The sequence below is a fragment of the Heliangelus exortis genome, chromosome 7 (genome assembly GCF_036169615.1).
Source record: "Heliangelus exortis chromosome 7, bHelExo1.hap1, whole genome shotgun sequence".
Taxonomy (NCBI): Eukaryota; Metazoa; Chordata; class Aves; order Apodiformes; family Trochilidae; genus Heliangelus; species Heliangelus exortis.
Window position 1 is genome coordinate 7,373,190 of NC_092428.1, and position 25,560 is coordinate 7,398,749.

General features: G+C 61.2%; 6 protein-coding genes across 9 annotated transcripts; 4 read left to right on the forward strand and 2 right to left on the reverse strand.

The window, feature by feature from the left end:
* The first annotated feature begins 98 nt into the window (after window positions 1–98).
* Window positions 99–2,647, forward strand: HOGA1 (4-hydroxy-2-oxoglutarate aldolase 1). The gene is made up of 7 exons (XM_071748529.1): window positions 99–509; window positions 755–883; window positions 960–1,087; window positions 1,186–1,320; window positions 1,438–1,534; window positions 1,704–1,837; window positions 2,242–2,647. The coding sequence occupies exons 1-7, from the start codon at window positions 281–283 to the stop codon at window positions 2,389–2,391; spliced, it is 1,002 nt and encodes a 333-aa protein (XP_071604630.1). The 5' UTR covers window positions 99–280; the 3' UTR covers window positions 2,392–2,647.
* Window positions 2,648–2,719: 72 nt separating this feature from the next.
* On the reverse strand, window positions 2,720–6,409 carry MORN4 (MORN repeat containing 4). Of its 2 annotated transcripts, none has more exons than XM_071748536.1 (5): window positions 6,267–6,409; window positions 4,571–4,694; window positions 4,325–4,439; window positions 4,131–4,240; window positions 2,720–4,005 (listed from the first exon to the last, which is right to left on the reverse strand). In XM_071748536.1, the coding sequence occupies exons 2-5, from the start codon at window positions 4,683–4,685 to the stop codon at window positions 3,857–3,859; spliced, it is 489 nt and encodes a 162-aa protein (XP_071604637.1). In that variant the 5' UTR covers window positions 4,686–4,694; window positions 6,267–6,409; the 3' UTR covers window positions 2,720–3,856. The 2 variants fall into 2 exon arrangements, with proteins under 2 accessions (XP_071604637.1, XP_071604636.1); XM_071748535.1 differs by having other exon boundaries at window positions 4,571–4,668; window positions 6,267–6,393.
* A 349-nt stretch (window positions 6,410–6,758) lies between these two features.
* PI4K2A (phosphatidylinositol 4-kinase type 2 alpha) lies at window positions 6,759–14,165 on the forward strand. The gene is made up of 9 exons (XM_071748533.1): window positions 6,759–7,227; window positions 9,792–9,992; window positions 10,253–10,384; window positions 10,469–10,622; window positions 11,219–11,280; window positions 11,726–11,825; window positions 11,978–12,111; window positions 12,373–12,432; window positions 12,579–14,165. The coding sequence occupies exons 1-9, from the start codon at window positions 6,817–6,819 to the stop codon at window positions 12,738–12,740; spliced, it is 1,416 nt and encodes a 471-aa protein (XP_071604634.1). The 5' UTR covers window positions 6,759–6,816; the 3' UTR covers window positions 12,741–14,165.
* A 156-nt stretch (window positions 14,166–14,321) lies between these two features.
* On the reverse strand, window positions 14,322–16,010 carry AVPI1 (arginine vasopressin induced 1). 2 transcript variants are annotated; one of them, XM_071748538.1, is made up of 3 exons: window positions 15,869–16,010; window positions 14,546–14,849; window positions 14,322–14,474 (listed from the first exon to the last, which is right to left on the reverse strand). In XM_071748538.1, the coding sequence occupies exons 2-3, from the start codon at window positions 14,827–14,829 to the stop codon at window positions 14,414–14,416; spliced, it is 345 nt and encodes a 114-aa protein (XP_071604639.1). In that variant the 5' UTR covers window positions 14,830–14,849; window positions 15,869–16,010; the 3' UTR covers window positions 14,322–14,413. The 2 variants fall into 2 exon arrangements, with proteins under 2 accessions (XP_071604639.1, XP_071604638.1); XM_071748537.1 differs by lacking the exon at window positions 15,869–16,010 and adding an exon at window positions 15,119–15,248.
* Window positions 15,642–18,168, forward strand: MARVELD1 (MARVEL domain containing 1). The gene has a single exon (XM_071748534.1). It carries the CDS (start codon window positions 15,788–15,790, stop codon window positions 16,313–16,315), a length of 528 nt encoding a protein of 175 aa, XP_071604635.1. The 5' UTR covers window positions 15,642–15,787; the 3' UTR covers window positions 16,316–18,168.
* A 1,280-nt stretch (window positions 18,169–19,448) lies between these two features.
* On the forward strand, window positions 19,449–24,723 carry ZFYVE27 (zinc finger FYVE-type containing 27). Of its 2 annotated transcripts, XM_071748541.1 has the most exons (11): window positions 19,450–19,723; window positions 19,798–19,868; window positions 19,941–20,127; window positions 20,289–20,384; window positions 20,554–20,666; window positions 21,388–21,518; window positions 21,879–21,950; window positions 22,295–22,439; window positions 22,740–22,786; window positions 23,613–23,694; window positions 23,920–24,723. In XM_071748541.1, exons 1-11 carry the CDS (start codon window positions 19,548–19,550, stop codon window positions 23,982–23,984), a joined length of 1,185 nt encoding a protein of 394 aa, XP_071604642.1. In that variant the 5' UTR covers window positions 19,450–19,547; the 3' UTR covers window positions 23,985–24,723. The 2 variants fall into 2 exon arrangements, with proteins under 2 accessions (XP_071604641.1, XP_071604642.1); XM_071748540.1 differs by having other exon boundaries at window positions 19,449–19,723; window positions 19,798–20,127.
* Window positions 24,724–25,560: the final 837 nt, after the last annotated feature.

Below are 25,560 nucleotides of genomic sequence, written 5' to 3' on the forward strand. Positions count from 1 at the left end.
CCTTTCCTCATAAGGGAGATGTTCCACTCCCTTGATCATCTTCGTCACACTTCTACCAAGGGTGGTGGCAAGCAGAAGGGAAAGCACAGCTGGGGCTCACCCAGAGGGGTGCTGAGCTCCTGTGGCCAGGGCCTTTCCAGGGAGAGAGCATCCTGAGCTCAGCTGATGCCACCCACATTGCCCACCCAGCCAGGCTGCAGGCCCCTCACGTGCCCCGTCAAACATTAACAGCCCTTTGGTGAGGGAAGGCAGCACAGCCAAGCAGCAGCTCCCATCCACCATGGCTCTCGGCACTCGCTTCATTTCACCCCTCTGGCCTGCCCTGTCATCTCTGCACCGCGCAGGCCTTGGGCAGCACCGGGGGCTCAGCACCCCCTCAGGACTGGGACACACGCTTGACCTTGGGGGCATCTTCCCACCCCTCGTCACCCCCTTCTCACCCATGCAGGAGGTGGACTATGCCCAGCTGGAGGGGAACCTGCGCCGCTACGCCAGCATCCCTTTCAGAGGTAAACATTGCCCAGTGTCCCTCTCCATACAGACTCCTGCCAGACCCCTGCCCACTGCAAGGGCTGTGTAGTGGTATGCAGGCAGCCTGCTGGCTTCCCAAGGGTGCTCAGCCTCAAGACAGACTTTGTTCTGGAGCTGGTAACCCCTTGGGTTACCCAGCCGGGGCCTTCGGCACAGCAAGTGCCCAGGCACCTCAGGCACACATATGTGTCCTTGCCCTGCCCTCTCCACAATTGTGTTTCAGGGCTGGTGGTGCTGGGGTCCAGCGGGGAGTACCCCTACCTGGCACCCCATGAGAAGCTGGAGGTGGTGAGCTGTGTACGCCGGGCTTTGCCCAGGGATCGCCTGCTTCTGGCCGGCTCGGGCTGTGAATGTGAGTGCCTCTATGGACAGCAGGGAAGCCATGTGCCCCTCCCCAGGCATCCCTCACTCTCCTGCCTCCTCTCCAGCCACCCAGGCCACCATCAGGCTGATGGTCAGCATGGCAGAGGCTGGGGCTGACGTGGCACTGGTTGTGACACCCTGCTACTACCGGGGGTCCATGACCAGTGCTGCCCTGGTCCAGCACTACACAGAGGTGAGCTGTGCCCAGTGCCTGCCTGCAGACCCAGCTGGGGCCTCAAGATGTGGAGAGCATTCCACCCTAGCTGCTGAGCTCTGTCTGGCTGCCCACAGGTTGCCGATGCATCCCCACTCCCTGTGGTGCTCTACAGTGTCCCTGCCAACACTGGCCTGGAGCTGCCCCTGGAAGCTGTCCTCACCCTGGCTCAGCACCCCAACATCATTGGGATCAAGGACAGCAGTGGGGATGTGAGTGGGGCACAGCTTTTCCAGGGGTGGTTGCCACCTTGCAGCCCTTCCTCTGGACCTGGGGATGCTCCATGGGGACAGGATGCCTGCCCTGGGACACAGCGTGTCTCTCCTCAGATCACCCGCATGGGGCTGATGGTCCACAAGACACGGCAGGAGGACTTCCAGGTGCTGGCAGGATCAGCAGGCTTCCTGCTGGCCAGCTACACCCTGGGTAGGTGCTGTTGCCCCTGCTCAACCCGAGGCATGGGGTGCTGCCCGGGGGGCACTGGTAGGGGCTGGCAGCTGGGTAGGGGGAAGCAAGTGAGGGGCAGCAATGCCAGGGAGGTGCTGGCTGGGCACAGTGTGCCGAGCTGGCTGCCAATGTGCCCAGATGTCCACAGGTGCTTCTGGGGGGATCTGCGCCCTTGCCAATGTCCTGGGGGCCCCACTGTGCCAGCTGGACCGCCTGTGCCGCAAGGGCCAGTGGCAGGAGGCCCGGGACCTGCAGCAGCGGCTCATTGAGCCCAACATGGCGGTGAGCGGGGAGCATATTGCGGGGTGGGGGTGTCAGGCCATGGCAGAGCCCAGGGGTGGCCCGGGGGAACAGGATGGTACAGCACCTGGCTGGGGAACTGAGCCAGGCTGAAGGCGTGAGGGTGGGAAATGCCAGCCCTGCTGTGCCAGGAACAGCGTGTCTGCTGGCAGCAGATGCCTGCCCGACACCCCAGGGGGGGCCTTGGCCACTATTTATAGGCAGTGATGGGGAGGGCTGCTCCTCCTCGGGGCCCCTGCCTCAATGAGGGTGCTTCACCGGGGGGCTGCAGCCACCCCACACCCTTCCCAGCCATGCGGCCCTGTGTGGGGCTGGTGGAGGAGCCCATAGAGCGTGGTGCTCTGTCCCATGGGAGCCGGCAAGCTCCCGTGCCTTCCCTCCCACAGGTCACCCATCAGTTTGGGATTCCCGGGCTGAAGAAGGCCATGGAGTGGTTCGGCTACTATGGGGGTCCCTGCCGTGCACCTCTGGCCCCGCTGAGCTCCCCCCAGGCTGAGGAGCTGAGGAGAACCTTCAGTGCCAATGGCTGGTTGTGAGGGGTCCACCCCTGCTCCTTCCCACACAGGGGAAGCAAGGGAGCCAGCAAATTGCAGGAGCTGAGGACATGGTGGGGACATTGGGATGTGGCCAGGAGAAAGCCACCCACCTCACTCCTTCCTGCTGGACAGGGCTGCCCTAGGCAGAGTGGGTGGATGGGGGGACACCCAGCACCCCTTGATCCCCACCATTCACACCTGGGAAGAGATGGATCCCCATGTCATGAGCTGGGAATAAACCTGCTGCCCACTCCCATGTTTGCAGTCCTGCTTGCACAAGCAGCCTCCCCCCTGGTCCCTGCTCCCAGCAAAAAGGACACAGCCTGGGTGTTTGGCATTGTGATTTACTCAGCTGAGGGCCGTGCAGGCGGCAGCACAAGGCAGGGTCATGGCAAGGCACAGGACCAGTGCGGGCAGAGACCAGCAGGGTGGGCACAGCCCCTGCAGCCCACAACCAGGCCTGCCGGGACCCCTGCACCACAGCCAGCCAGACCGTACTGGAGGTGAATGGGAGCACGCAGGGGGGAGATTAAGGTTGTGTGTGGGAGGAAAGATAAGGAGCTGTGTGTCCTCTGCCCAACCTGCCTGCCTTTCTGCCACGCTCCTATTCCTGCCCACTCTTCCCATGCTCCTGGCTCCAGCTCTGGGCACCCCACACAGCCCTGCTTGTGCCCCTCATCCCAGACTCTGGCTGATCCCACTCCTTGCTCACCATTGCTCCTGCACTCCTCCAGCACACAGCAGATATAGGCCAGGCTGGGCATCCCCAGGTCCCCCTTGGTGGGGATGCTGCCACAGATGTTCCCAAGGCAGCAGATGGGCTGGATTGGCACAGGGATGAGGGGGACATAGCTGGCCATGAGAGCAGGCTGCATCCTTTGGGGGCACTATGTCACCCTGTCCAGGGCAGGCAGGAAGATGGCTGGTCACCCAGAGCTCAGGGTACAGGCCATGGGGTGCCCGGGGTGCCCATCCTGCCTCGGGATCAGAGTAGTGAAGCAAGCCAGGGGCTGCCCCTCTGCAGATGTGTGGGACAGCCAGCAGCCTGTGGCCAAGCAAGGCACCCTGACAGTGGGGTTGGGGACCAGCCCCACACCACCCATCACTGCTCTGTCCCCCATGGTGGGCTGGCAGCCGTGGTGGTCCTCAGCCTTCCCAAGGGGGGCAGAGGAGCTGGGCCCTGGCTGCTCCAGTGGGTGTTAGGGCTGCAGCCAGAGAGAGAGAGAAGGCACCATGGCCACCCCGGAGCACTTGAGTGGAAAACAGGGGGCCCTTCACCCCACTGGCAAGGGTTCAGCAAAGGGGCTTGGTGAGGACTCCTAGACCCACCAAGGCTGGCCAGCTGGCAAGCAGAGGGCAGGGGGACCACCCAGCAGTGCTGCACCCCTGCTCCGGGGACGGCAGGGCCAGCCAGTGCCCCAGGGGGGAGGTCCCCACTGCAGTGAGAGTGGGGCACAGGACACCATCACGCTGAAAGGTTGTGGGCAGACTTGGAGGCCCCCTGGGCCCTCTGGATGATGGCTGAGCACTTCTCCCGTCGCAGCAGCTTGTTGTTCTCAAAGAAGCCCTCGTTGCGGGGCACCCCATGGGAGCCATCAGGGAAGGTCAAGAGACCTGGGGAGGGAAGAGAAGGGCTGGGAGTGATGGGAGCAGCACAGCTGGAGGGATGGAGTGGGAGACGTCAGCCAGGGCTGTGCTGAACTGGGGCTGCAGCTGTCCCCATGCTACCGGGCACTCACCGAAGCCGTACACGCGCCCGCCTTTGAACTCTCCCTCAAAGGTCATGTTGTCACAGCGGGTGAAGACGCCGACGCCGTTGAACTTGCCCTGCATAAACTCCCCCTCGTACCTGTGCAGGAGGAACTCCTTATACAGCAACTCTCCACAGCAAGGGGGATGCCTGGGGGGGTGTACATGAAGGTGCCATGCTCACCTGGAGCCATCAGAGAAGCTGAGCACGCCACAGCCATGGAAGAGCCCGTTCTCAAAGTGCCCCACATAAGAGGTGCCATCAGCAAATGTCAGCTGCCCGATGCCATGCCTGCGACCTGGGCAGGGGCAGAAATAAGCTGTGCTGGATGGAAGCAGGCAGGACCTGCCCCAGCACAGTGATAGGCAAGGACACAGAGACCGCTTGGCACCAGTTCAGGCAGCACCATCTTCTCCTACCCCATCTCACCTTCCTTCCACTCGCCACGGTACTCCTCGCCACTGGAGTAGGTGAAGGAGCCTTTGGTGAGGGTCATGGTGACAGCCTCCAGCAGTACAAGACAAGAGCTGGCAGGAAGAGACATGGAAGGTGGCTGCAGGGTGAGGGAGAACAGCCCAGCTTGCTCAGAGCTCCCACATCCTTTCAGCTCAGGGAGAGACAAGCATCTGCCCCGGGGACAACTCTGCTGCTGGGGCATGCGGCAGATGAGGAGGTGACCCCAGAAGCTTGGCCACCCTGCCCTGACTCTGAAACCCCACCCGCCAGGTTCAGGTTGCTACCTGCCCTGCTGCAGGTCTTGAGGCGATGTGAGCCCACAGAGATCACAGCCCCATGAAATGTGAGCAAGCAGCAGAAGAGGAGCACTGCAGGAGCTGGCTGCCTCCAGCACGGCTCCCTGGCAGGACCCAAGTAGGGCCTGCACCAAAGTAGGCTCAGGCTGGGGAAGTTCCCAGAGAAAACAGGCATTTGGAGAGGAAATGCTTGCTGGGTGGTGCTCATTGCTGGCTTTTCAGGGAAGGGAGCAGAGTACCTGTGGTGTTCCTCCTAAGAGAGACAGTTCAAAGAGGACCCTGGGGACCCAGGGCCTTGGCTGCTGAGGGTTTGCAAGTTGCCTGCTGACAGCAAGCATCACCCTGGAGCCCTGCACACCCACAGAGCTGCTGCCATGCAGCACAGCTCTCCCCAGCACCCGAGGAAGCCACCAGCAGGGAGACAGCCCCACAGGTGGCCTGAGTGCTGCATCTCCAGTAGCTCCTGGTGCAGCTCAGTGATGGGAAGGGGGCTCCCCATTTCCAAAGTGGGAATCTCTGCTCACACCAGGCTGCGAATCTCTGGAGAGATGGATGCTGAGCCACACTAACTGGGCAGATGTGTAAGGGGGAGCAGGGAACTTGAAAGGGCTTTGTGTCCAGAGCAGAAACGGCCCCCAGTCAAGTCGAGCAGTGACTGAACAGTGCTCCCTGCTGATGGCACTGACCAGGAGCTCAGCGCCGGCTCTCCAACCTGCAGCCTGGGGGCAACTCTAGCAGTGCCAGGAGGAGGAGAGGGTGCTGCTGGGGACCCTTATAGCCAGCTGTGTAAGCCTCCTGCCGCCAGCATGGCCTGTGGCTACACCTCCAATCTCATTCAGGGGACAGGCAGCATTTGCCCCCGTGAGCAGTGCAGCCATCCCAGCAGATGGATATCCCTCCAGTGGCACCCACACGCCAGTCCTGCACCCACAGCAAGCAGGGGCGATGCTGTGCACACCTTGACTCTGCCCGGGCCATGCACCCACAGGCTGGAGCCACACACAGGGGTGAAGGGAGCATGGATCCAACTTGGCCCCACACGCCCCCGGGCAATGCAGGCACGCTCTGCCCGTGCCACGCACGCAGGGGAACACATCACACCCCGCGTGGGTAGTGTGCCCAGAGGAGGTGCTTGCAGCCCAGGGTGATACATGCACGTCCCACCATGCCCATGCACCCACGGGTGATGCATACACGTCCCACCCTGTCCGTGCACCCACGGGTGATGCACACACGCCCCACCATGCCCATGCACCCACGGGTGATGCACACACGCCCCACCATGCTCATGCACGCACGGTTTGGGCACGTGACGATGACCGCAGGCCCGGTGCCTGCCCAGGTACCGGCAGGGACCGGCGGCGAGCGCTCACCTGGCTCGGCGCTGGCCGCCCGCACCGCTCCCCACAGGGGTCCCGCCGAGGGGCGGTGGCGCGGCCACCTCCCCTGCCAGCCCCCCGCCCCACCGGGCGGTGCCACGCCGCCAGCGTCCATCCCCGCCCCTCGTTGGCTGTCTCCACAGCAACCGCTAGCAACGCGGCTGCTCATTGGCCAGATTCGCAGCACACCCTCGCCGGCCGCCATCTTTGTGTAGGGTAGGGCGGTCTCTCCCTCGGGCGTGTCTTCGCAAAAGGCAGCGGGGGCGCTGCCACTCCCGAGCCGCCATCTTTGTGTGGGGCACACGGCGGAGCCTCGTAACCGGTGGGCCCCCCCGCGGACAGGGGGTGTGGGGCCTGCCGGCCTCTAGGCCCGCCTCGTCCTCACCGCGGCGGCAGCGGGCAGGCTGCCCACGGGAACGCCCCGGGATGGGCGGGGCGGGGGCGGAGCTCCCGGCGGGGCGCGGCGGGGCCGTGACGCGGCGGGGCCGTGACGCGAGCGGAAGCGGCGGTGTCGCGGGCGGGGCGGTGGGGCCGGGGGTGCACGATGGACGAGACAAGCCCGCTGGTGTCTCCGGAGCGGGCGCAGGCCCCCGACTACGGGCTGCCGGGGGGGGCCGTGCGCGCCCCGCCGCCTGCCGTCCCTCCGCCCGCTGTTCCCCCGCCACCGCCTTCGCCTCCCGCCTCCCCCGGCGGCCGCGACCGCGAGCGGCAGCCGCTCTTGGAGCGGGGGGCGCGGGGCCCGGCGGCGGCGCAGGCCCAGGCGCAGGCCCAGACGGCGGCGCAGGCCCAGGCGGCGGCGGCGGCGGCGGCGCAGCGGGAGCGGAACGACTTCCCTGAGGACCCCGAGTTCGCCGAGGTGGTGCGGCGGGCCGAGCTGGCCAGCGAGCGCGGCATCTTCCCCGAGCGCATCTCGCAGGGCTCCAGCGGCAGCTACTTCGTCAAGGACCCGCAGGGGGTGAGATGGCTACGGCCGGGGGCTGAGGCCTGCGGGGTGGGCGGCGTGGAAAGGAGACCACTCCCGGGGGTGACCGGCTCTTGGGAGCTGGTAGGAGCCACCGTGGGCTTCCCCGGGGAGAAAGGCAGTGGGACCAGCAGCAGGAGTGGGGAGCAGCAGTGTCCAGATGCTGCTTTAGTCTCCTCTGTGTCTTTTGTGCCCTAAGATGATGGTTCGCCCTGCCTTCCAAGCCTGTGCCTCAGCATCTGGAGCAGAGTGACTCCAGCCCTAGGGCTGCAACTTGGAGCTGGGATGGTTTTTGACTTGTGAGACTGGAGAGAGATGTGTGTTCTGCAGCTGTGCAGTTGACGCAGAGGCAAAGTTCTCGACATATATCTGATCCTCGATAGGTCTGGTCAGCTGCGTGGCAGCTGTTTCCACACCACTGACTGGATGTGTGCATAGCACAGGGTGGTTTGTCTTGTGACTCTCAGTGCCCAGCCTGGTTGCTTGAGCTGTTGCTGCTTCCCGTGACTCCCTTGCCACGTGTATTCCAGGATGCTTCCATGGAAGCAGGACTGGGCTCACCAGTCTCTGGTGTGCCCTAATTTTTGTGCTCCGGGTGGGGCCTGGCTCCTGCAAGCTGTGTTGGGCAGGTCCCAGCTGAACTGAAGTCTGCGGGGTAGCACGCACTTCCCCCTGTTGCCCAACATGAGACTGGTGTTGCTGGGGTGGGTGGCTGGATGAGGTGCCTAGTGGTGGCAGGACAGAGGTTGCCTGGCTGCAGAAGACAGGATGATGGAGGATGTGTGCAAGGAGCCAAAGTCCATGTACTGCTGGCCATGTCACCTTTCAGGTCCCCTGGCCTGCCCTGCTGTCTGCAAATGTGTGTCTGATTTCTGTGGCTGATGCCCAGGGTCACCAAAATCTCCCTGCTGCTGGTATGAGAAAAGGTGCAGTGCGTTGATGTTGCAGGCAAGGGATGAGGGTACTGGGGAAAAAAGATTTTATTTTTTTTTTTTCTGTGTGTGTGTGTGTGTTTGCTTGTGTCCAAGCTGCCAGGGGTCCCATCTGTCATGTGCTTCCCCAGCCCTGGCAGCTGTGGTTACCCCAGCTGCACCTCTGGGTTGGCCTGGCTCCCTCTGTGTGTTGCTGGTGCCAGGCAGACCTGTTTTCCCTGCTAGTGCTGCTCCTGCACGGGTTGGTCTGGAAGGGGATGCTGTGCTCTGCCTGCCCTCTGGCCTCTACCTCCTCCCTGCCCCTGCCTGGCTGGGTCTTACTCTGCAGGACTGGGTCCATGGTGCACAGGGCTCCCTTCTGCCAGAGCTCCCAGTAAGCCTCTTGCAGGCTCAAGCAAGGACATGTTGACAGTCGTGTGCCTTCACGTAGGGCTGATGAGGGGATTGCCTTCCTGCCTGCTCAGGGAAGTGGTTTCACCGCGTGATCTGGGGGTGGTTGAAGTGTGTCTGTTCTCTCAAGTCCTTTCTCTCCCTCTTCTTGGTGGACAAAACCTTGCTTCTGCCTGCCCTGGACTGGTTTCTGGCCTCTTGCAGACTGGGATTGAACTGGGATTCCACTCTGAGGTGCTTGGACTTGTGTCCCACTTCCATGTTGTGTCAGGAGCTCCACTTGGGGAAGTGCCACCCACTCAGGCCAGGGCTGGCACAAGCTGTGAGGAGGAGGAGGGCTGCTTTGTGAGCTGCTGAGTCACCCCTGAGCAGGGGCTGCCAGCCCAGAGCTGCCAGCACAGCCCCTCAGGGATGCCTGGTTTGTGGGGACCTTGCTCCTGCCCTGGCCCTTATCTCAGCTGTGTGGCTTGCCAGTGCGGGCTTTGTGACAGTGCAGTGCCTAGCACAAGGCTTCTGTACCCTCTGCAGTTGTGGGCTCCACGTCCCGCTGCCCCCACTCTTGGGTTGATACGTGTGAGGCTGGATTGAGGAGCTGGGGGTGGTGCTGGTACTAGCTGGTTACCAGTCTGGAGCTGCCTGTGCCCTCTTGTCCACAGTGTACTCAGAGGCCCAGCCCCTCTGCTGCCTCTGGATGGGTCCCCCAGCACAGAGCCCTGGGCTCCTTGGGGGTTCTCCAGCTCTCAGCTTTTCTGGTCCCATTTCCTCTTGTCAGTTTGCGATCAGCTCCACTCAGTGGATCTTGTAACCCCCAGGGCAGGGATTGCTATCCTACTCCCTTTCCTATGTGGACATAATGAGCAGTGGTGAAAAGTAGCTCTCCTTAGCCATTCACAGGTCGCTGAAATGGGACTGCAGTGTTTACCAAGGGACAGCATCATCACTGGTGTCTTTTGGGATGAGAAGGGTCATTTCCAGGTGCTTGAGCTGGGTAAGAAGGTCTTCAGGCAGCACACTACTCTTGTGAGAGAGGGTACTAGTTAGGAAAGGGTCGCCCCAGACCCTGTTTGTCTGTCCCCCAGTAGCTGCAGGTTCTGCCTGGTCCCAGGGGATGGGTATTGCCCATCTGGCAAAACTTCTGGCCCTGTTCCTTAGTGTTCCCACTATGGGCTGGCTCAGGGGCAAGTGTCCCAACTCTGCCAACAGCCTTGACTCAACCCTTCTCTCTCTCCCTCACAGAAAATCATTGGTGTCTTCAAGCCCAAGAATGAGGAGCCTTATGGGCAACTGAACCCCAAGTGGACCAAGTGGCTGCAGAAGTTGTGTTGCCCATGCTGCTTTGGGAGAGACTGCCTCGTCCTCAATCAGGGGTACCTGTCAGAGGCGGGTGCCAGCCTGGTGGACCAGAAACTGGAACTCAACATTGTTCCCCGAACAAAGGTGAGGCGAGAGCTGCTGGGATCTCATCTCAGGGAGGCTTTCCTGTGCTTCCGCACAACTCTGCTTGCACCTTTATTTTGTGGCACTGCTGAACTCAGAAATGTGTTGAGAGCTCTGGACTGGGGGGGCTGCTTCTCCTCTAGTCATAGGGATTCTTATGCTGGGCAGAGCCGTGGGAAATACTGTGCCTTGGTCTTATCAACCAGTCCTGTGAGAATTGCCAGGTGCCCCTGCTGATGTCTGTGTTCCTGTCCCCACAGGTGGTGTATCTGGCCAGTGAGACCTTTAACTACAGTGCCATTGACAGGGTGAAGTCCCGGGGGAAGAGGTTGGCCCTGGAGAAGGTGCCGAAGGTTGGGCAGCGCTTCAACCGCATTGGTCTGCCTCCCAAGGTAGGGGTGCTGGCTTCCACTCCTGCCTCTTGCTCCTTCATTGTCCTCTGTGGCCTCCTGTGATGCTGCCTCTCCTTGCTTCAGGTGGGCTCCTTCCAGCTCTTTGTGGAAGGCTACAAGGATGCTGACTACTGGCTGCGTCGGTTTGAAGCGGAGCCTCTCCCAGAGAACACCAACCGGCAGCTGCTGCTGCAGTTTGAGAGGCTGGTGGTGCTGGACTACATCATCAGGAACACAGGTAGGGCTTGCTGCCTGGTGCGGGTTGCTGCCTGCTCCCTCCTGGAGAAAGAGGAGGGGGGCAGGAACAGAGGCTTGGCACTTCTTTCTGGCACCCAAAACTCTGCTCAACACCACTTGGTTGGTGCCTCTGGGTAGACCACAGCTGCTGTGGCTGTCCACCACTGTGGCCATGCTCTAGCTGCTGGCTTGCCTTATGGAAGATCTGGATCTGCCACGGTGCTGGGGAGAAAATTTGCTAGCTGCAAGGATCCAGGGATATCTGGAGATCCAGCACCTTACTGAGCCTCTATATCCCATCTTATGCCACGCTTCTGAGCTCTTGCCAGGCAGGAAGGGGTCAGGGTAGCACTTTGGGGCTTGCAGGTTGAAATTTCTCTTGCAAGCTGGGGATATGTGGGCCTCTGCAGTTTCCAGGACTGTCTGTGTGGCGTTGATGTGGCTTCTGAGGGCCTGCAGCAAGCTCGAGGGTTCTGGGGTAGAGTTTGGGCCTAACACTGTTCTACCTCACTTTTGGGTCAGAGGAGGAGGAATCTTCTGCCCAGAAGGGTGCAGGCAGGCTCTGGTGCTGACATGGCTGTTTTTATCTCCCTGCAGATCGGGGCAATGACAACTGGCTCATCAAGTACGACTGTCCCCTGGACAGCGCGGGTGTGCGGGTGAGTGGCTGTCCTCAGGGAGGGGCTGCATGGGGGGCTCTGATCCTGCAAGCTGGCTGCCTGGCAGGCAGGTCAGGTCAGGGATTTCTCAGCTGGCTTGGGTTTCCACGCATGCAGATCTTGTCTCCTGGGCCTTTCATTGCCCTCTGTATTGGTGGTTTGTGACCCAGTGGGACTTTGTGGGGATGCAGCTGTATTCTGGGGGGGAACTGGTGTTGCTGGACCTGTGCATCATTGGGGTGAGGCCTGGAGGGGAGCAGATTTGTCCCACTCCCACCCAAAGCAGACAGTGTTTCCCCTGCAAACAAGGAGCATATCAAAGGCAAGAGGCTACTGTGTCTCTGTGGGAGCCAGGACAAAGATCCCAGCTGTGGGGCTGCAGGGAGCAGGAGAGGGTCTGTTCCTGCTGGGGGACCTCCTTGTGACATGCTTTGCTTCCTTCCAGGACAGCGACTGGGTGGTGGTGAAGGAGCCCATCATCAAACTGGCTGCTATAGACAACGGTTTGGCCTTTCCTTTGAAACACCCGGACTCCTGGAGAGCATGTGAGTCCCTCAGGCTGTGCCAGAGCACTGTGGTGAGCTGTACAGCTCCATGCTGGGCCACGTGTCCCAGAGGAAGGTGATCTGGCACCCAGGATCACGTGGAACCATCCTTTGCCTTCCTCAATTCTAATATTTCCTACTTTCTCCCACAGATCCATTCTACTGGGCATGGCTGCCTCAGGCCAAAATCCCCTTTTCACAGGAGATCAAGGACCTGATTCTTCCCAAGATCTCAGACCCCAATTTTGTCAAGGACCTAGAAGAAGATCTGTATGAGCTCTTCAAGGTGAGCTGGGGGAGTGGGTGAGGACGACTTGAGAGGAAGAAAAGCCTTGGGTGGTGTTAGGGAGCTCCAGATCAAGGCTGCAGAGGACAGAAAGATGGCCAAGCTCCTGACATTGTTTCTGGTCTGTGGCATAGCGCCCTCTGCCAGGAGCAGTGTGGGAAGAAGCAGGAAATGCACGGGAAAGGACAAAAGGCTTTCGTGGGGAATAGGCATCTCTTGCACTGTGTGAAACAGCAGTGTGTTCTGCTCTCTCTCTTGCAGAAAGACCCTGGCTTTGACAGGGGACAGTTTCACAAGCAGATTGCTGTCATGAGAGGCCAGGTAAGCAGCGTGTGGGGAAGGCGGATGGGTGATGTGCAGAGCCTTGTCCTATCTGTGTAGCAGGAAGGGTGCTCACCACCATCTGGGGTGGATGCTCTCTGTTGCTCTGTGGGGCAGCTCAGGCAATGCTCTGTTGTGCTGTACAGATCCTGAACCTAACTCAAGCACTGAAAGATGGGAAGAGCCCCTTACACCTTGTTCAGATGCCACCTGTGATTGTGGAAACAGCACGTTCTCACCAGCGTGCCACCAGCGAGTCCTACACTCAGAGCTTCCAGAGCCGCAAACCTTTCTTCTCATGGTGGTAGCTGTGGGAGCCCCGGGCGGGGCTTGGCCACCTCGGACTAGCACTGCAGGAGGAGCTGGGCTACCACAAGCTCCCGTGGCTGGGACTCAACCTTCTGGGTAGAGCGAGCAGGAGCGGCTGGAGGAATCTGCAGCCAAACTGGAGGTGCTAGGCAGGTTGGGCATGGTCCCTCCCCAGCTCTGTTGGAGCTTGGTGCCCTGCCTGGGGCAGAGCTCGGGGTGAAGTGTGGGAATCCACTGGGAACCATGGCGAGGCTGGGACCCTGCCCCTCTTCCTCAGCCTGCATGCAGTTCTGAGCACCCCTGCTTGGGGCTGGGATGAGCAGGCTGCCCAGGCCAGGATCCGTCCAGTCCTTTACACAAGCCACTGGCCCTCTTCATCCCCACTGTGCTGGCTGTCAGGAAGGCCTGTAGCAGGTTATACTCCTTCCCTTTCCCCAAGGGTGTGCTGAATTCCTCCACTGCCTCTCCTCTGTCCCAACCCTGTGCACGCTGCTTTCCTCAGGGGGAGTTCCTGTTGCCTGATGGGGCAGCAGGGACCACAATGAACGGCTTGTTCTCTGGATGGAGGTTCAAGGAGGGGACATACGAGGGACAACTCATGGGGCTTGCTTGGGGGCAGTTAGACACTAAGGGGAAAGAGCTCATCCTTTTGAAGATTAAGCAGCTCTGGGAGGAGCTGTAGCTTAGTGCCCATCTTGTGAGAGCCCCCCAAAAAACTGGAGAGGGATGAGGGTGGGTTTGAGCACCCTCTCCCCTTCTGCTGCCCCAATCCATCCCTCCTGCCAGGTCTCCATGGCTGCCCTTGCTTGGCTTTTCCCCCTGCTTCCAGCAAGCTCCTTGGCTGCTGTGCAGCCAGCATGGTGCCAGCCCTGTCTGTGCCTCGAGGGGCAGGGGTCTGCTGGAGAAAGGCTGCAGGGGCTCTTCAGCTGCATGGGTGGGAGGCATGATGGGAGCACAGGGGGAGCCAGCATGGGCTCCTGGCTGCCTCGGTGCTGACAATCTTGCAGGTCTGTGGCGAGTGGGCAAGGCAGCAAGCTCCTCCTCAGAAGCTGCTGAGCTTGTGCTGTATGAAACGGTTCTAAGGCTGCTGCCTGCATCTGCTTGCCTTGAGCTGTGGCTTCTCCTACTGTGGGGGGAAGCTGATGATGGGTCTTCCTTTACTGTTAGCCCATCTTTGGGGGATGGGGGAGGAACAAAGGTGGGCTGGGGCTCCGCTACTTGGGCCTGGGAGGGTAGAACAGCTCCCCAGTTTCCTGTATGGGGAGGGGGCTCTGCACTGGCTGTGAAAGCACAGGGGAAGGCAGCAACAAGACTCCAGCTCCCTATCCGGGCCCAGCTGCATCTGACTGACCCAAAATGTATTGTTCTAATGCACTGTAGAAATGTATGTAATGTATTTAAACCATGCAACCATCTGAATAACAGAGCTGCCCCTCAGCCTCTGCTTTTGCAGCACCCCGGCATGGGTTAGGGCTGTTCTCCTTGCCCCGGGTCTGGTACAAGGGCCTGAACCGAGGTCCTGCAGAGTCGGGGGGAAGGCCAAGGGTTGGTGGGACACAGCTAGAGCCTCACACAGCCACCACTGTCCACCTTTTATTAACCACTGAGCCTTGTCCAGTGTGTTTAGTGTTCTGGGAGACCCTGGCTGGCTGGGCACGGCCACTCCGCGTTGTTATATGGACCCCGAGGGCGTCTCAGCCCCACGGCTGCCCTCCGGCTCCTTCTCCGTGATCCTGCGGGGAAGAGTTGGGTGTCAGGGGCGGGGCCGCGCTTCTGTACCCCTGCCGCCCCAGCCCGCACGTACCGCAGGCGGCCGAAGCGCCGCAGAGCCGCCATCCCGGCGCCGGGCTCTGTCGGCCGCCGCCGCCGGAGCCGCCGTAGGGCCCGCGCCATGCGCCGCTGCCCCGCGTACCGCCAGACGAGGCGGGCAAGTTCCTCGGGCCGCTCGGCCCCGCCGCTCCGGAAGAGGCCCCGCAGCTCCGGCAGCCCCACGCCCTGGAAGATGTTGGCCGAGGCCCGCTTGCGGCCGCGGGCCGCGGGCGCTGCTCGCCCCGGAGGGTCGCTCACCACCGAGGCCGGTGTGCCCATGGCCCCGGCAGCTGCGGGAACTAGAGAGACAGCGTCAGGCTCCGTTACCGCCTGCCGCGCTGCACCCGCCCGGTGAAGAAGCGCAGGCGGCGAGGAAGGCCGCGCCGCGGCCGCAGGGAGAGGGCAGGCTGGGCAGCGGGCCAGCCGCGCGGGCGGGGCCGCCGGGAACACGGCAGGCGCCCGGCTGGAGCCGACGCAAGCAGGTCCCGTCCCGCCCGGCCGCTGCACGGGGCGCTGGGCCCTACTATGCCCGGTTTCCTTCTCTCGCCCCCAGCCCTCCCGCACAAACCTGTCGGCTGCAGCTCCACCCGGTTCCCGCTGCGCTCCCGGGACCACGTCCCGCCGCTACCCCGCGGCCCGCGCCCTGTTCATTCACCCGCCGCGCCCCGCCCCGCGCCGCCAATCCGCGCCCACCTCCCGCTACCACAGCCAATCGGCACCGAGGGGCGCGGCTGCCCCGCCCCTCAGAGAGGGGACACGTGGCACTAGTGACGTCGTGAGAGGGGCCGCGGGGGGAGCGGCCCCGCCCCTGGGTGGGGCCCCGACGCGCATCTCACCGAGGGGGTATCCCGGGTGACGTTGAGGGGAGTCCCAGCGCGCGACCCCCGCCGCTCTGGGTCCCGATGCACTCCCCCCCCAACACACACCGACACCGACACCGGCACCGGCACCGGCCGTTCCGTGCCCCCTTACACCTCCCCCCCCGCCTCCTCCTGCGGCGCGCCCACTCCCGCGGTGGCGGGACAGTGGTGGCGCGGCGGCCCCCGCCCGGCGGCGGTAGCAGCCATCGGCCCACGGGTGTTCGGTGGGCCGGAGGAAGGCGGGGCGGGGAGGAGAGGAGAGGCCCCGCTGGGGGAGGACCGTTAGGCGCCAGATGTTTGGCAGCGGCCGGGGGAGGAAGTCGCTGCCGGGGCCCTGAATCCCGCCCGAGCCGCGCCGGAGCAGACAGGGCCCAGCCATGGCCCGCACGGCTCCCCCGGCAGTGCCGCCGCCCCCGGGGCCACCGGGACGCGGCTCCCTCAATCTGCACCGCGCCTACCTACGGAGCCCGCTAGGGCTGCTGCGGCTGGGGCAGCTGGTGCTGGGTGCTGCCTTCTGGGTGACGGTGGCGGCTCACAGGTACGAGGGGGCTGCTCACTTTGCCCTCTTCGCCGCTGTCCTGGTCTGGCTTCTCACCCTGGCCCTCTTCGGGCTGAGCCTGCTGGGGCGCTGGGCGCTGGTGCCCTGGCTGGGCTCCCGCTGGCTCCTCACCAACCTGGTGCACGACCTGGTGCTGGGTGTGGGGCTCTATGTGGCCGCCACTGGCATCATGGGCTACAAGGCCAAGCAGAAAAGCTATTGCAGCCTCCCGGGTTACAGCCAGCACTGCCTGTACAGTGCCTACCTGAGCGCCTCCGTCTGCGGGGGCATCACTGCCTGCCTGTACCTCTTTTCGGGGCTCTACTGCCTGTCACGGCGCTGCCGGGACCAGCGTGACATCATCTGAGACCTTGCGGCCCTCAGCTCCCTTTCTTACCACCCATGGATGGAGAGCAGCCCCACTTTGGGACGAAGTGACCCTGCCACCCCATTCCTTCCTGGCTGACTGCACCGTGCTTTTTCTGGAGACTCCTGTGCTTATGGATGGACAGACTGAGGCCTTCCCCAAGCATGGCTTTCCTTGAGTCCTGAAGAGACAGTATGGACACCCAGCTGCTGCACAGGCCCTTCTCCCATCCCCGGACAGATGTAACCTATTGCAGGTGGGAGGATCCAAGTGGAGAACCCCTAAGAGGGACCCGAACTCCTGGGAGCACCCCAGGACCTCTTCCAAGCTCCCCTTCCTCTGGCTTCACAGGTGCTGTGTGATCAGGTGGGTGCTGACCTGTCCCCACATAAGAGGGAACTGGCCCTGGGTAGCTGAGAAGGGGACAGTGGTGCATTGTGGGGGTGGGTGGGCACAGCCTCCCCAACCCACTGGCAGCGCCCTCCTGCTATTCCCAGCTGTGCAGCACCTCTGCAATTCACTAATAGAGCCTCTGATCTCCACTTCCCCAGGCTGGGCTCCTCCTTCTGTCTGGGCTGAATGCATCCACCCTCTGGCCAAAGCCCTGCAGGGCTCAGCCCCTCCCTGCCCTGCACTCTGCGGGTGTGGGAACACACAGTCTGACACAGCATCACCTCGGGATCCCAAAAATGCTGTCCTGTTTGGGGGCTCAGCCTGCGTAGGGCAGCAAGGCCTCTGCTACTGTGGGGAAGGGGAAGGGTGAGTGGGACCATAGTCTGGTCCTGTGACCCTGGGGAGAGGGGTCCCTCCAGCCTTGGGGTTCATACTGCCCTGGGATGGGGCAGGTGTCCCTAGGGGTTGACAGGAACAAGGCATTTGGTTGTTCTCTCCGCCTGCCCTCCTGCTGTGAGGTTCATGTCCTCTGAGCCACCCAGAGCCACCCATCCTGCCCCATGGCCCAGCTACTCCAATAGGGATGGGCACAGTCTCCCAGCAGGGCTGAGTTCGTCATCATGGAACAATCATCTGGGGACTCTTAAACTCCATCTTGGGACCCTGCAGTGCCCAGAGATGGCAAGCTGGAAGGGATGGCAGCACAGCAGTGGCGCCAAGAAGCTGGAAATGGGCGTTGTGTGGACACAGACTGTCATGGGGAACAAGAAAAAAAGGATGCTGGCAGCTGGGCCAGCCCAGTCCTGGATCAGCTTCCACAGCCTGCTGGGTGCCAAGCCTTGAGGAGACTGTGTAGTGCTGACTGGAGGAACTGGCAGCCAGAGCAGAGACTGAGAATTTTTGTAGGAGCACTATGCTGGGGCTTTCCTGCCACAGGCTCTCCTTGCCCTGCCTGGGGGCAGGCCCTCTCCATCACTCCCAGTGTGAGGATGGGTTGACCCCAGGCTTTGCATGGGTTTGGGTTGGTGGGATGGGTGTCCCCAGCAGATGCCCAGGGCTCTGGCTGTTGCTTGGGGTTCCCTGGTGCCTTTAGTGGGGATGGAGAGCAGCAGCTGTGATGCCCCTGCAGCTTGGAGGAATCGGATTGACGCTGGGTCACTGCTTACATCTTGAGTTACTGTCTCAGACAATCCCACCTTGTGCTTGGGGGCTGGCCAGACCCTGCCCATCTACCCCTTCCCCAGGCAGGATGTGTTTCCCCTACTCTGTGTCAGGGCTGGTCCCCGACACTGCCTGCCTTGGTGCTGCCCTTGTCCCAGGTGCCAAAGATGTTCAGCCAGGCTTCTACCACCACAAGTGCCTTTCCTGGCTTTTTGCCTGTCACGCTGGCTTTGTCCTCCTCCAGGCGCCTCTCTAGTGCCTATGGATTCACCTTCCAAATAAAGCAACGTTGGCACTCACCAAGTATCTGAGGCTTTGTGCTGGGGCTGGGACCTGATGAGGGGGGGGTCTGAGCTGAGATCACACCTGGCTCTGTAGCACTGTGCCCTGGGGCCTCCAGACCTTGAGCCTCTTGCCATAGTCACAGTGTCCTGATGTGTTCTGGGGTTGTGGACAGATTCTTCAGACCCCATGGAGAGGCTTAACCCCTGCTCCTGGGGATCGGGGCTGTCCCCCACCCTCTCCAGAGACAGAGTACAACCTGGTGCTAGTGGGTGCCAGCAGTACAGAGGGGGGAGGAATCCCCGGGGTTGAGTGGCTGCAGGGGCAGGGTGGGGACAGGATGGAGCAGCATTCCTATGGGCTTCGTCACTCCAGGACTGAAAGAGCTCTCTGTCCCGGAGCATTGCTGGGGAGATGTAGCTGTGCCTCTGGAGGTCTGGGGGCAGCTGGCTCTGGCCCTGGGCCTCACTGTCGGGACAGGGATCAGCCTTGGACCTGTGCCCGCAGCTGGGGTGTCACTGTGTGGCACAGCCCTCTGCCCCTGGGATGGGTGCCCTGATCACCCATCTGGAGGCTGCGGGCAGGCGGCAGCAGGGTGGAGGCCTGGGCTGCCCTCATAGCCCGAGGGCTGACACAGGGCTAACAACTTTCCCTTAAGTATTACGAGATGGTTTCCCCCTTTTTGCCATTGGAGCCACGCTGATGGGCCTGGAGGGAACACGTTTCTCCCTCCCAGGGCTTTCCCCCCGCTGCAGGGATGGTCTCTCCCCCAGGGAGGTGCTTCCGCAATGGAGCCCGCAGGGACAAACCCCCAGGGACAAACCCCCTCGTTGCTCCGACACGGCCTGGAGCAGGTTGGGCTGGGACTGAGCCCCGGACCAGGATTAGACCCAGATCAGGGTCAGACCCGGACTGGGACTATGCGCTCGATAAGGATTAGACGTGGGTCAGGGTGAGGCCGGGATCAGTGCCCAGCCCTGGACTGGACTGGACTGGACTGGACTCAGGCTGAGCCCCGGATCGGGATGGAGCAGGGCCTGGATTAGCCCCAGATCGGGGATCAGCCCCGGTCTAGATGATCGCCCCGCTGAGCCGAGTCCCGACCCCGAGCCCCACGCCCAGGCCGGTGTCAGGACCCAAAAGACACCCACGGGCGGAGCCCCCGGCCCGGCCCGGCCGCCGATGGGCCCCGGAAGGGAAGGCCAGGCGGGAGTGAACCGCCTCTGCCGCTGGGGCCGAGGCCTCTTCCGCCCCTTTGCCCGATCAGGGGCGGGGCTTCCGGCCATACACGGCGCACCCGGCGGTTTCCCGGAAGCGGGGCGCGGGGGAGGGTCGAGCTTGGTAGCTACGGGCCCGGCCCGGTCTGTTCCGGTCCCCCTCACCGTCCCGTCCCGTCATGCAGGCAGCGGAGCGGGACGGGGTGGCGGGGGGCGGTGAGGCTCCTCCGGAGTCGTCGCCGCCCAAGGCCGCTGCCGCTTTCGACCTGCTGGAGCTGGTGCGGAGCTACCGGCGGCTGGAGCTCTATCTGGAGCCGCTGCGGGACGCCGCCGAGGGTGTCCGCTCCCTCCTCCGGTAGGTGTGAGGCTGGGCTGGGAGCGGAGCCCGCCCCGAGGCCTGACGCTCCTCATCCTCCCTCCCCTCCGCAGGTGGCAGCGGCCCCTCTGCTCCCTCCTCGTCTGCCTCGGCCTCAACTTCCTCCTGCTCACTCTCGGACAAGGTGCGTGCCGGGAGACGGCGCCGGTTCCCTCCCCGCATCCCCCCGGTGCTGACCTTGTCCTGACTCTTCCAGCCGCCTGGTTCTCGGTGCTTGCCCTCTTGGTGGTGGTGCCGGCCCTGCTGGGCTACCTGCAGGAGACGTGCCGGGCCCGGCCCTCGGAGCCGGAGCTGGTGCGCAGGAGGTACCACAGCGTGCGGCGGGAGGACCTGCGCAGGGTGCAGCTGTCGCGGCAGGAGGCCATCGCCCAGGTCAAGAGCTTGTGAGTCTGTAGAGCTGTTGGGCTCCCAGGGCTTCTGTAGCCCGGAGGGCTTCACTGTGGCCACGTAGGGGTTCATGCCAGCCTGGCCACCATAAAATATGTGAGTATGGGGATGTATGAGTTTGTGGGGCCTTTTTTTGACTGTGAAGTCTTGTTCACAGCCTGATCCAACTGGAGGGATTTCTGAGCGGGATGTGCTGCAGCTGTGAGGCAGTGTACCGTGTACTGTACTGGGAGAACCCCACCATCTCTTCCCAGTAAGTAGTCGTGGGTCAGGCCTCCTGTGGTGGGCTCAGCCTGTGGAGCTGTGTTTGATGTGGTTGGTACTTGGAAAGAGCAGGCAGATGACCCAGGGAAGGAAGAGGGCGTGTCCTTGTTATGTGACTTGCTCTGTCTTGACCACAGTGTCCTGCTGCTCCTTCCCAGGTTTTATGGGGCGCTGCTGGGTTCTGTCTGCATCCTTTACCTGCTACCCCTCTGCTGGGTCTTGGCCATCCTCAACAGTACCCTCTTCCTGGGCAACACCCAGTTCTACCAAGGTAAGAGCCCTCCCTGAAATAGCCTGTTAATGGTGAGGAAAGGCCTTCTGAAGCCAGAGATTCTGCCCTGGTCTACTCCTAGGGCTCTCATGTGAGCCCAGTGTTGGGCTTTGCTATGGGACCTGGACTCCCAGAAGCCAGTGATGCCTTGGGGATGGTGCTTAGCAGCCCAGGTTGGTCATTGGTCATTCTGTGGTTCAGATGTGAGAGGCAAGAGTCTTGCCTGATGTGTGTCCTGGCCTGGGTACTCTTTCCTGCTCTCCCCTGCACTGTGGCAAACTGTGGCCTGGTAATGCAGTCTGCACGTGAGCATTGTCACACCTCTTGGTCACTGGCCCAGCTCTGCAGGACCTAAAGTACCTCTGGTGCCTGTGGCAATATATGACACAGACTTGGACTGTCGGAGGCGAGAAGAGAAGCTGGAAGCATGTTCTGCTCTGTGGCATGTGCTACAGAAATGTTATGGGTGAACTGTGCTGTGACTAAGGCCCCTGCTGTTCCCTAGCCTAAGCTGAGGCAGGTGGAGGGAGGTTCCTTTCTGCCTTCAGTTTGTGAGCAGAAGAGGGCTCAGGTTACCTGCTGGGTGAAGTTTGTATCTGCCAACATCCTAGCGGGTAGCCTGGAGATTGGCTCTTGCAGCCATTTTTTTTGCAGCAGAACTGGGTGAAGCAAAGTGTCACCCCCCTTCAGCTGTGTTCCCCTCATGTTCCCCTCTTACCAGTGATAATGGAACTCAAGGTCTCAGTTGAGCAGTGTGTAGGCACCAAACCCCTTGCGCATGCTCCAGAGCCTGCTGAACCCCCGCCAGCTGCCCCCCCCTTGGATCGGACCCCTACACCCACCAGCACAGAGGTGAGATGGGTGGGAACTGGAGGTTCAGCCCTTTGGTCTGACTGTGCCCATGACCCTCTACCCATGAGCTCCTTCCAGCTGATGATGGCTTTTCCAGAAGCCTGTGTACCCTGCCTGGGAGCCCCTCCAGAGTTACTGGCAGCTGCCCTGCTGTGCTGGGGGCTTGGCTCTGTCCTCCTGCTATGTGTGAGGATGGAACCTGGGGAGGCAGTGGCTCACCCCACCTTTTGGGACTTGCACCTTCTCATGGTGCTGGCTGGGTGGGTGGTCCTTTCTTCTGGAACTTGCCACAGAATTGTGTGCCCCCCTTTGGACAGGGCTTGTGGGTAAAGCAGGACTAGTTCTGTGCATCCCTTGCAGGACCTTACTCCTGGCAGCGTGGAGGAGGCAGAGGAAGCAGAGCCTGATGAAGAGTTCAAAGATGCTATTGAGGTTTGAGGCTGCTGGGGAGCTGAGCTGGGAAGGGATGAGGGCCTTGGTGGGCAAACTTGGATGGTCAGGGGGGTGAGGTGAGGGGCTGGGTGCCTCTGACTCCATCTGTACTGCCTCTCCTCTCTGTCCCATGCTGCGGGAGAAGGAGAACCAGCTGCTAGTCATGGTGAGTACTGCCATGCCAAGGTGTGCAGGAGGGGCATCTCCTCCCATATAGAGCTGGCAGCCTTTGCTGGTGGTTTCTGGCAATGCCAAGTGGAGCATCTTGCCTGTTGGATGCCCATCTGTGGGGTGGGCATGCCCCAGGCCACCCCCCTGTGCTCAGGTGGCTCTGTTCTTTGCAGGAGGATGACGAGAGCTCTCAGTGCTCAGCAGATTTTGACCTCAGCCTCCCGGACAACGGTTTTATGAGCAAAAATGAGGTGATCCGCAGCAAAGTCTCACGCCTGACTGAGCGCCTGCGCAAGCGCTACCCCAGCAACAATTTTGGTAAGGTTGGGAGGGTGCTGCTTGGGGTGGCTCAGCAGAGCAGGGTCTGGACTGCTCTCAGTGCCGACATCAGAACTGGGAGAGGGCAGAAGCGATATGAAGCCTGCTAGGGCTGTGCTTACACCTCCAGTGACCTCCCTCCTTAGTAAGGGTGTTCCCAGCTGTCCTGGGAAGGGCAGGGATGGTTGGGTGCAGCAGCATTGTCTCTCAGCTGAGCCTTTGCAGCAGGTATGGGTGTTCTTTGCCTTTTGCAGTCCCAGGCAGCAGAACCCTGCCTAACTTCTGCTCACTTTCTTCCAGGGAGCTGCACGGGCTGCGCAGCCACTTTCTCCGTGCTCAAAAAGAGGGTGAGTCTTCAGCTTCTGCCCTGGCTTGCTGCCTGCACCTGGGGCAGAGGTGGTGTGTGTGTCTCTCTCACCCTGGCTTTCTGCAGCAGCTCAACTGACTGGCCTCACTCACAGCCCAGTAGCAGATGACCTCAGCTAAGTGCTGGGTGTTGTCACATGCCTAATGGTGCCAGGGATCTGTTTTGCTGTGGAGCTCCTTTGGAAGCTGCCTTACACTAAACCCGCAGGTGATACACCTGCTTTGTACCCTAGTTTATTCTGCTTCTTGTGGTTTGAGAGCTTTCTGATGTAGCTAGCAGATCATGGTCTGCTCGTGGGAGCTAAAGGAGGAAAGGCCACTTCTGTTGTCTTGTCTGAGCCCCTGAGCAAGATGCTTGGCATGTGGTCCCCTGGGCAGTTTTGGAAAGGATGCATCTTGGGGCCCCTCCAAACTCACATAGTTGCTGCTTCCCCTCCTCCAGACTTTTACAGCCCACTCCCCTCCCTCCTAGGTTAGTCTGATATACATCTGGGACTCTTTGGAGCTTTTATCCCCCTGGAGCTACAGCATAGGAAGCGATACAGTGTCCCTAACCTCCCTGGAGCTTGTGTGCTCAGTGCTTTCTGAGACTGGGCACAGGCTGCCTGTGGTGATAGAGCATAACTGCAGATAGAGCAGATCCAGCATGTTGGCAGGTGACCCCACTGATGTTGCTGTTTGGGCTCAGAGTTTGCACCTGCTCCCCTTCAGCATGGGCTGCTGTTAGCAGTGCTCTGGCACTGAAGTTTGCTGGGAAGAGCTGGGAATGTGTCCTGAGTAGTGTCTCACTTCCATGTCTCTCCACAGCGGAGCTGCAGTAACTGTGGGAACAGCTTCTGCTCCAGGTGTTGCTCCTTCAAAGTCCCCAAGGCTGTGATGGGAGCCACAGGTGAGTGGAAAGGTGGAGGGCAGAGCTCCTGCTCCTACCTGTGCTGTCTGCTGCAGGGATTTGCCCCAGCTGTGGCGGGTAGGGTCAGCAGGACCTGTCCAGGACCTGCAGCCTGGATCAGGTCACAACAGTGATGGGTTTGCAGCTCTTGGTGCAGCTCTGCAGATGGGTTTCCTAGCCCGTGGTGGGGAAGGGAAGCATTTCTGACACCATTTTCCTTTCCAGCCCCAGAAGCTCAGAAGGAGACTGTGTTTGTGTGTGCTGTGTGCAACCAGATGCTCATCAAGTGATGGAAACAGGCCCAGTCAGCTCCTGGGTACTGCACTGCCTGGCTCCTGGGACTGCTGGCACCCTGCCTGTGCTCGCCAGGAGCCCGGACTGCTCGGTTCCCGGTATGGCCTCATCCTGCCAGAGGACATGTGCACTTGCCACTCCTCCTGCCAGCACCAGGTTGGGGGCAGACTAGCCCTCCTTGCCACACAGCATCTGCCGCAGCATTTGGGTCCCTGTAGCAGAGCACTGCCCACAGCTCTGCCCTGTGGCAGCTGCTCCAAGCCCTGAGTGCTCCCTGGCACTCACTGCACCCTGCTGTGTACTTGCCCTGGGCCTGTGACCTCACTCAGTGATGGAGGAGCCATCCTTCCCACTTGTTGGTCCTACCTCCACCTCCTGGCTGGGGCAGAACAACCTCAGGTGTCTTTCCCAGCACCGTGTTGGGAGACTATTTTTGGGATCAAGTTTGAGCTCTACCTGCATCCCCAGGAGATGTGGTTCTTGGTCCTGGTTCATCTGTGACCCTGCTAGTCACTCCTGTATTCCTCAGCCTTGCTGCCTGCAGGTTTAGTCCCCCCATTTTGGCTGTAGCACAGAGGTGACATTTGAGGGTAAGTGTGGGCTGGGCTGTGGGGCCAAGTCTCCAGCTGCCATGTGAGAGTTGGTGCTGCTCTGTGCACTTAGTGACTGCTGCTTTCTACTACAGATTAATATATAAGTGCATATAGACTATGACCAATAAATCTCTTGCCCTCAGCTGGCTCTTGTCTTGACCCAGTGAAAGATGTCCTAGGCCACCCTGGTATCTCTGTGGGCTTGGCCTCACTGTCCTGCAGGTGGTCATGGAGAAACAGTGTCTCTGCCACCAGCTCCCCTTGCTTATGGGGTTTCCATCTTCTGTCATCCTGTGGCCTTGTTTGTCCCCTGCTCAGGGCTGTCCCTCCTTGGCTGTGCTGGATCCTGCTAGGCTGGAGCCAGAGAGCAGCTCAGCTCAGGCAGGAGCTGCTGGGCTTCCTCTCTGCCTCCCAGGGCTGCTCCTTCCCCAGCCCTCCCCAAGCGGTGGTCCCAGCAGCTGCCTGTGCACACAAGGGTGACCTTTCCCTGCCTGAATAGCAAAGCTCCCAGCCATTCCAGGAATGTGACCCAGGCAGCTGGCAATGGCCATGGCCTGGGTCCTTGCCAGCCAGCTGCAGCTCCCCCAGGCCCAGGAGGTCTGAGGGGGTCTGGTGCTCTTGTGCTGGTATTGGTCAGGACCAGTGAGGGACTGGCTTGCAGAGGGAGAGGGGGGCAGTGGAGGAGCTGTAAACGTTGAGGAGAGGGCTGTGTAGCATCCAAAGAGCTGAAGGGTTGTGGGTGTGGGTACATCTGCAATGGGGCAAGTATTGATCGGAGGGGCTGCGGGGGCAGGCAGTGGGAGGCAGAGAGAAGTCTCTTGTCTTTCTAGAGAAAACACTTGGAGCAATAGTGGCCATGGCCATGTATGTCTAAATGTGCCCTTAGAAAGATGCTAATGATGTAAAACAGAGGGCTACAGATAAACTTGGGCTGTGTGTGATGGGGTTCTATTTGCGTACTTTTAAAGTTTTTCAGTAA

Bases quoted from the DNA above. Each gene is read 5' to 3' on its own strand.
- HOGA1 (XM_071748529.1), top strand. From the start codon at position 281: ATGGCTCTCGGCACTCGCTTCATTTCACCCCTCTGGCCTGCCCTGTCA. The intron at 510-754 runs GTAAACATTGCC...ATTGTGTTTCAG, and splicing joins CGCCAGCATCCCTTTCAGAG to GGCTGGTGGTGCTGGGGTCC. The intron at 1,535-1,703 runs GTAGGTGCTGTT...AGATGTCCACAG, and splicing joins GCTGGCCAGCTACACCCTGG to GTGCTTCTGGGGGGATCTGC.
- MORN4 (XM_071748536.1), bottom strand. From the start codon at position 4,685: ATGTCTCTTCCTGCCAGCTCTTGTCTTGTACTGCTGGAGGCTGTCACC. The intron at 4,440-4,570 runs GTGAGATGGGGT...GCCCCTGCCCAG, and splicing joins CCGTGGCGAGTGGAAGGAAG to GTCGCAGGCATGGCATCGGG. The intron at 4,241-4,324 runs GTGAGCATGGCA...CCTCCTGCACAG, and splicing joins AGCTTCTCTGATGGCTCCAG to GTACGAGGGGGAGTTTATGC.
- PI4K2A (XM_071748533.1), top strand. From the start codon at position 6,817: ATGGACGAGACAAGCCCGCTGGTGTCTCCGGAGCGGGCGCAGGCCCCC. The intron at 10,385-10,468 runs GTAGGGGTGCTG...TCCTTGCTTCAG, and splicing joins GCATTGGTCTGCCTCCCAAG to GTGGGCTCCTTCCAGCTCTT. The intron at 11,826-11,977 runs GTGAGTCCCTCA...TTTCTCCCACAG, and splicing joins CCCGGACTCCTGGAGAGCAT to ATCCATTCTACTGGGCATGG.
- AVPI1 (XM_071748538.1), bottom strand. From the start codon at position 14,829: ATGGGCACACCGGCCTCGGTGGTGAGCGACCCTCCGGGGCGAGCAGCG. The intron at 14,475-14,545 runs GTACGTGCGGGC...TCTTCCCCGCAG, and splicing joins CGGCGCTTCGGCCGCCTGCG to GATCACGGAGAAGGAGCCGG.
- MARVELD1 (XM_071748534.1), top strand. From the start codon at position 15,788: ATGGCCCGCACGGCTCCCCCGGCAGTGCCGCCGCCCCCGGGGCCACCG.
- ZFYVE27 (XM_071748540.1), top strand. From the start codon at position 19,548: ATGCAGGCAGCGGAGCGGGACGGGGTGGCGGGGGGCGGTGAGGCTCCT. The intron at 22,440-22,739 runs GTAAGGTTGGGA...ACTTTCTTCCAG, and splicing joins CTACCCCAGCAACAATTTTG to GGAGCTGCACGGGCTGCGCA. The intron at 22,787-23,612 runs GTGAGTCTTCAG...GTCTCTCCACAG, and splicing joins TCTCCGTGCTCAAAAAGAGG to CGGAGCTGCAGTAACTGTGG.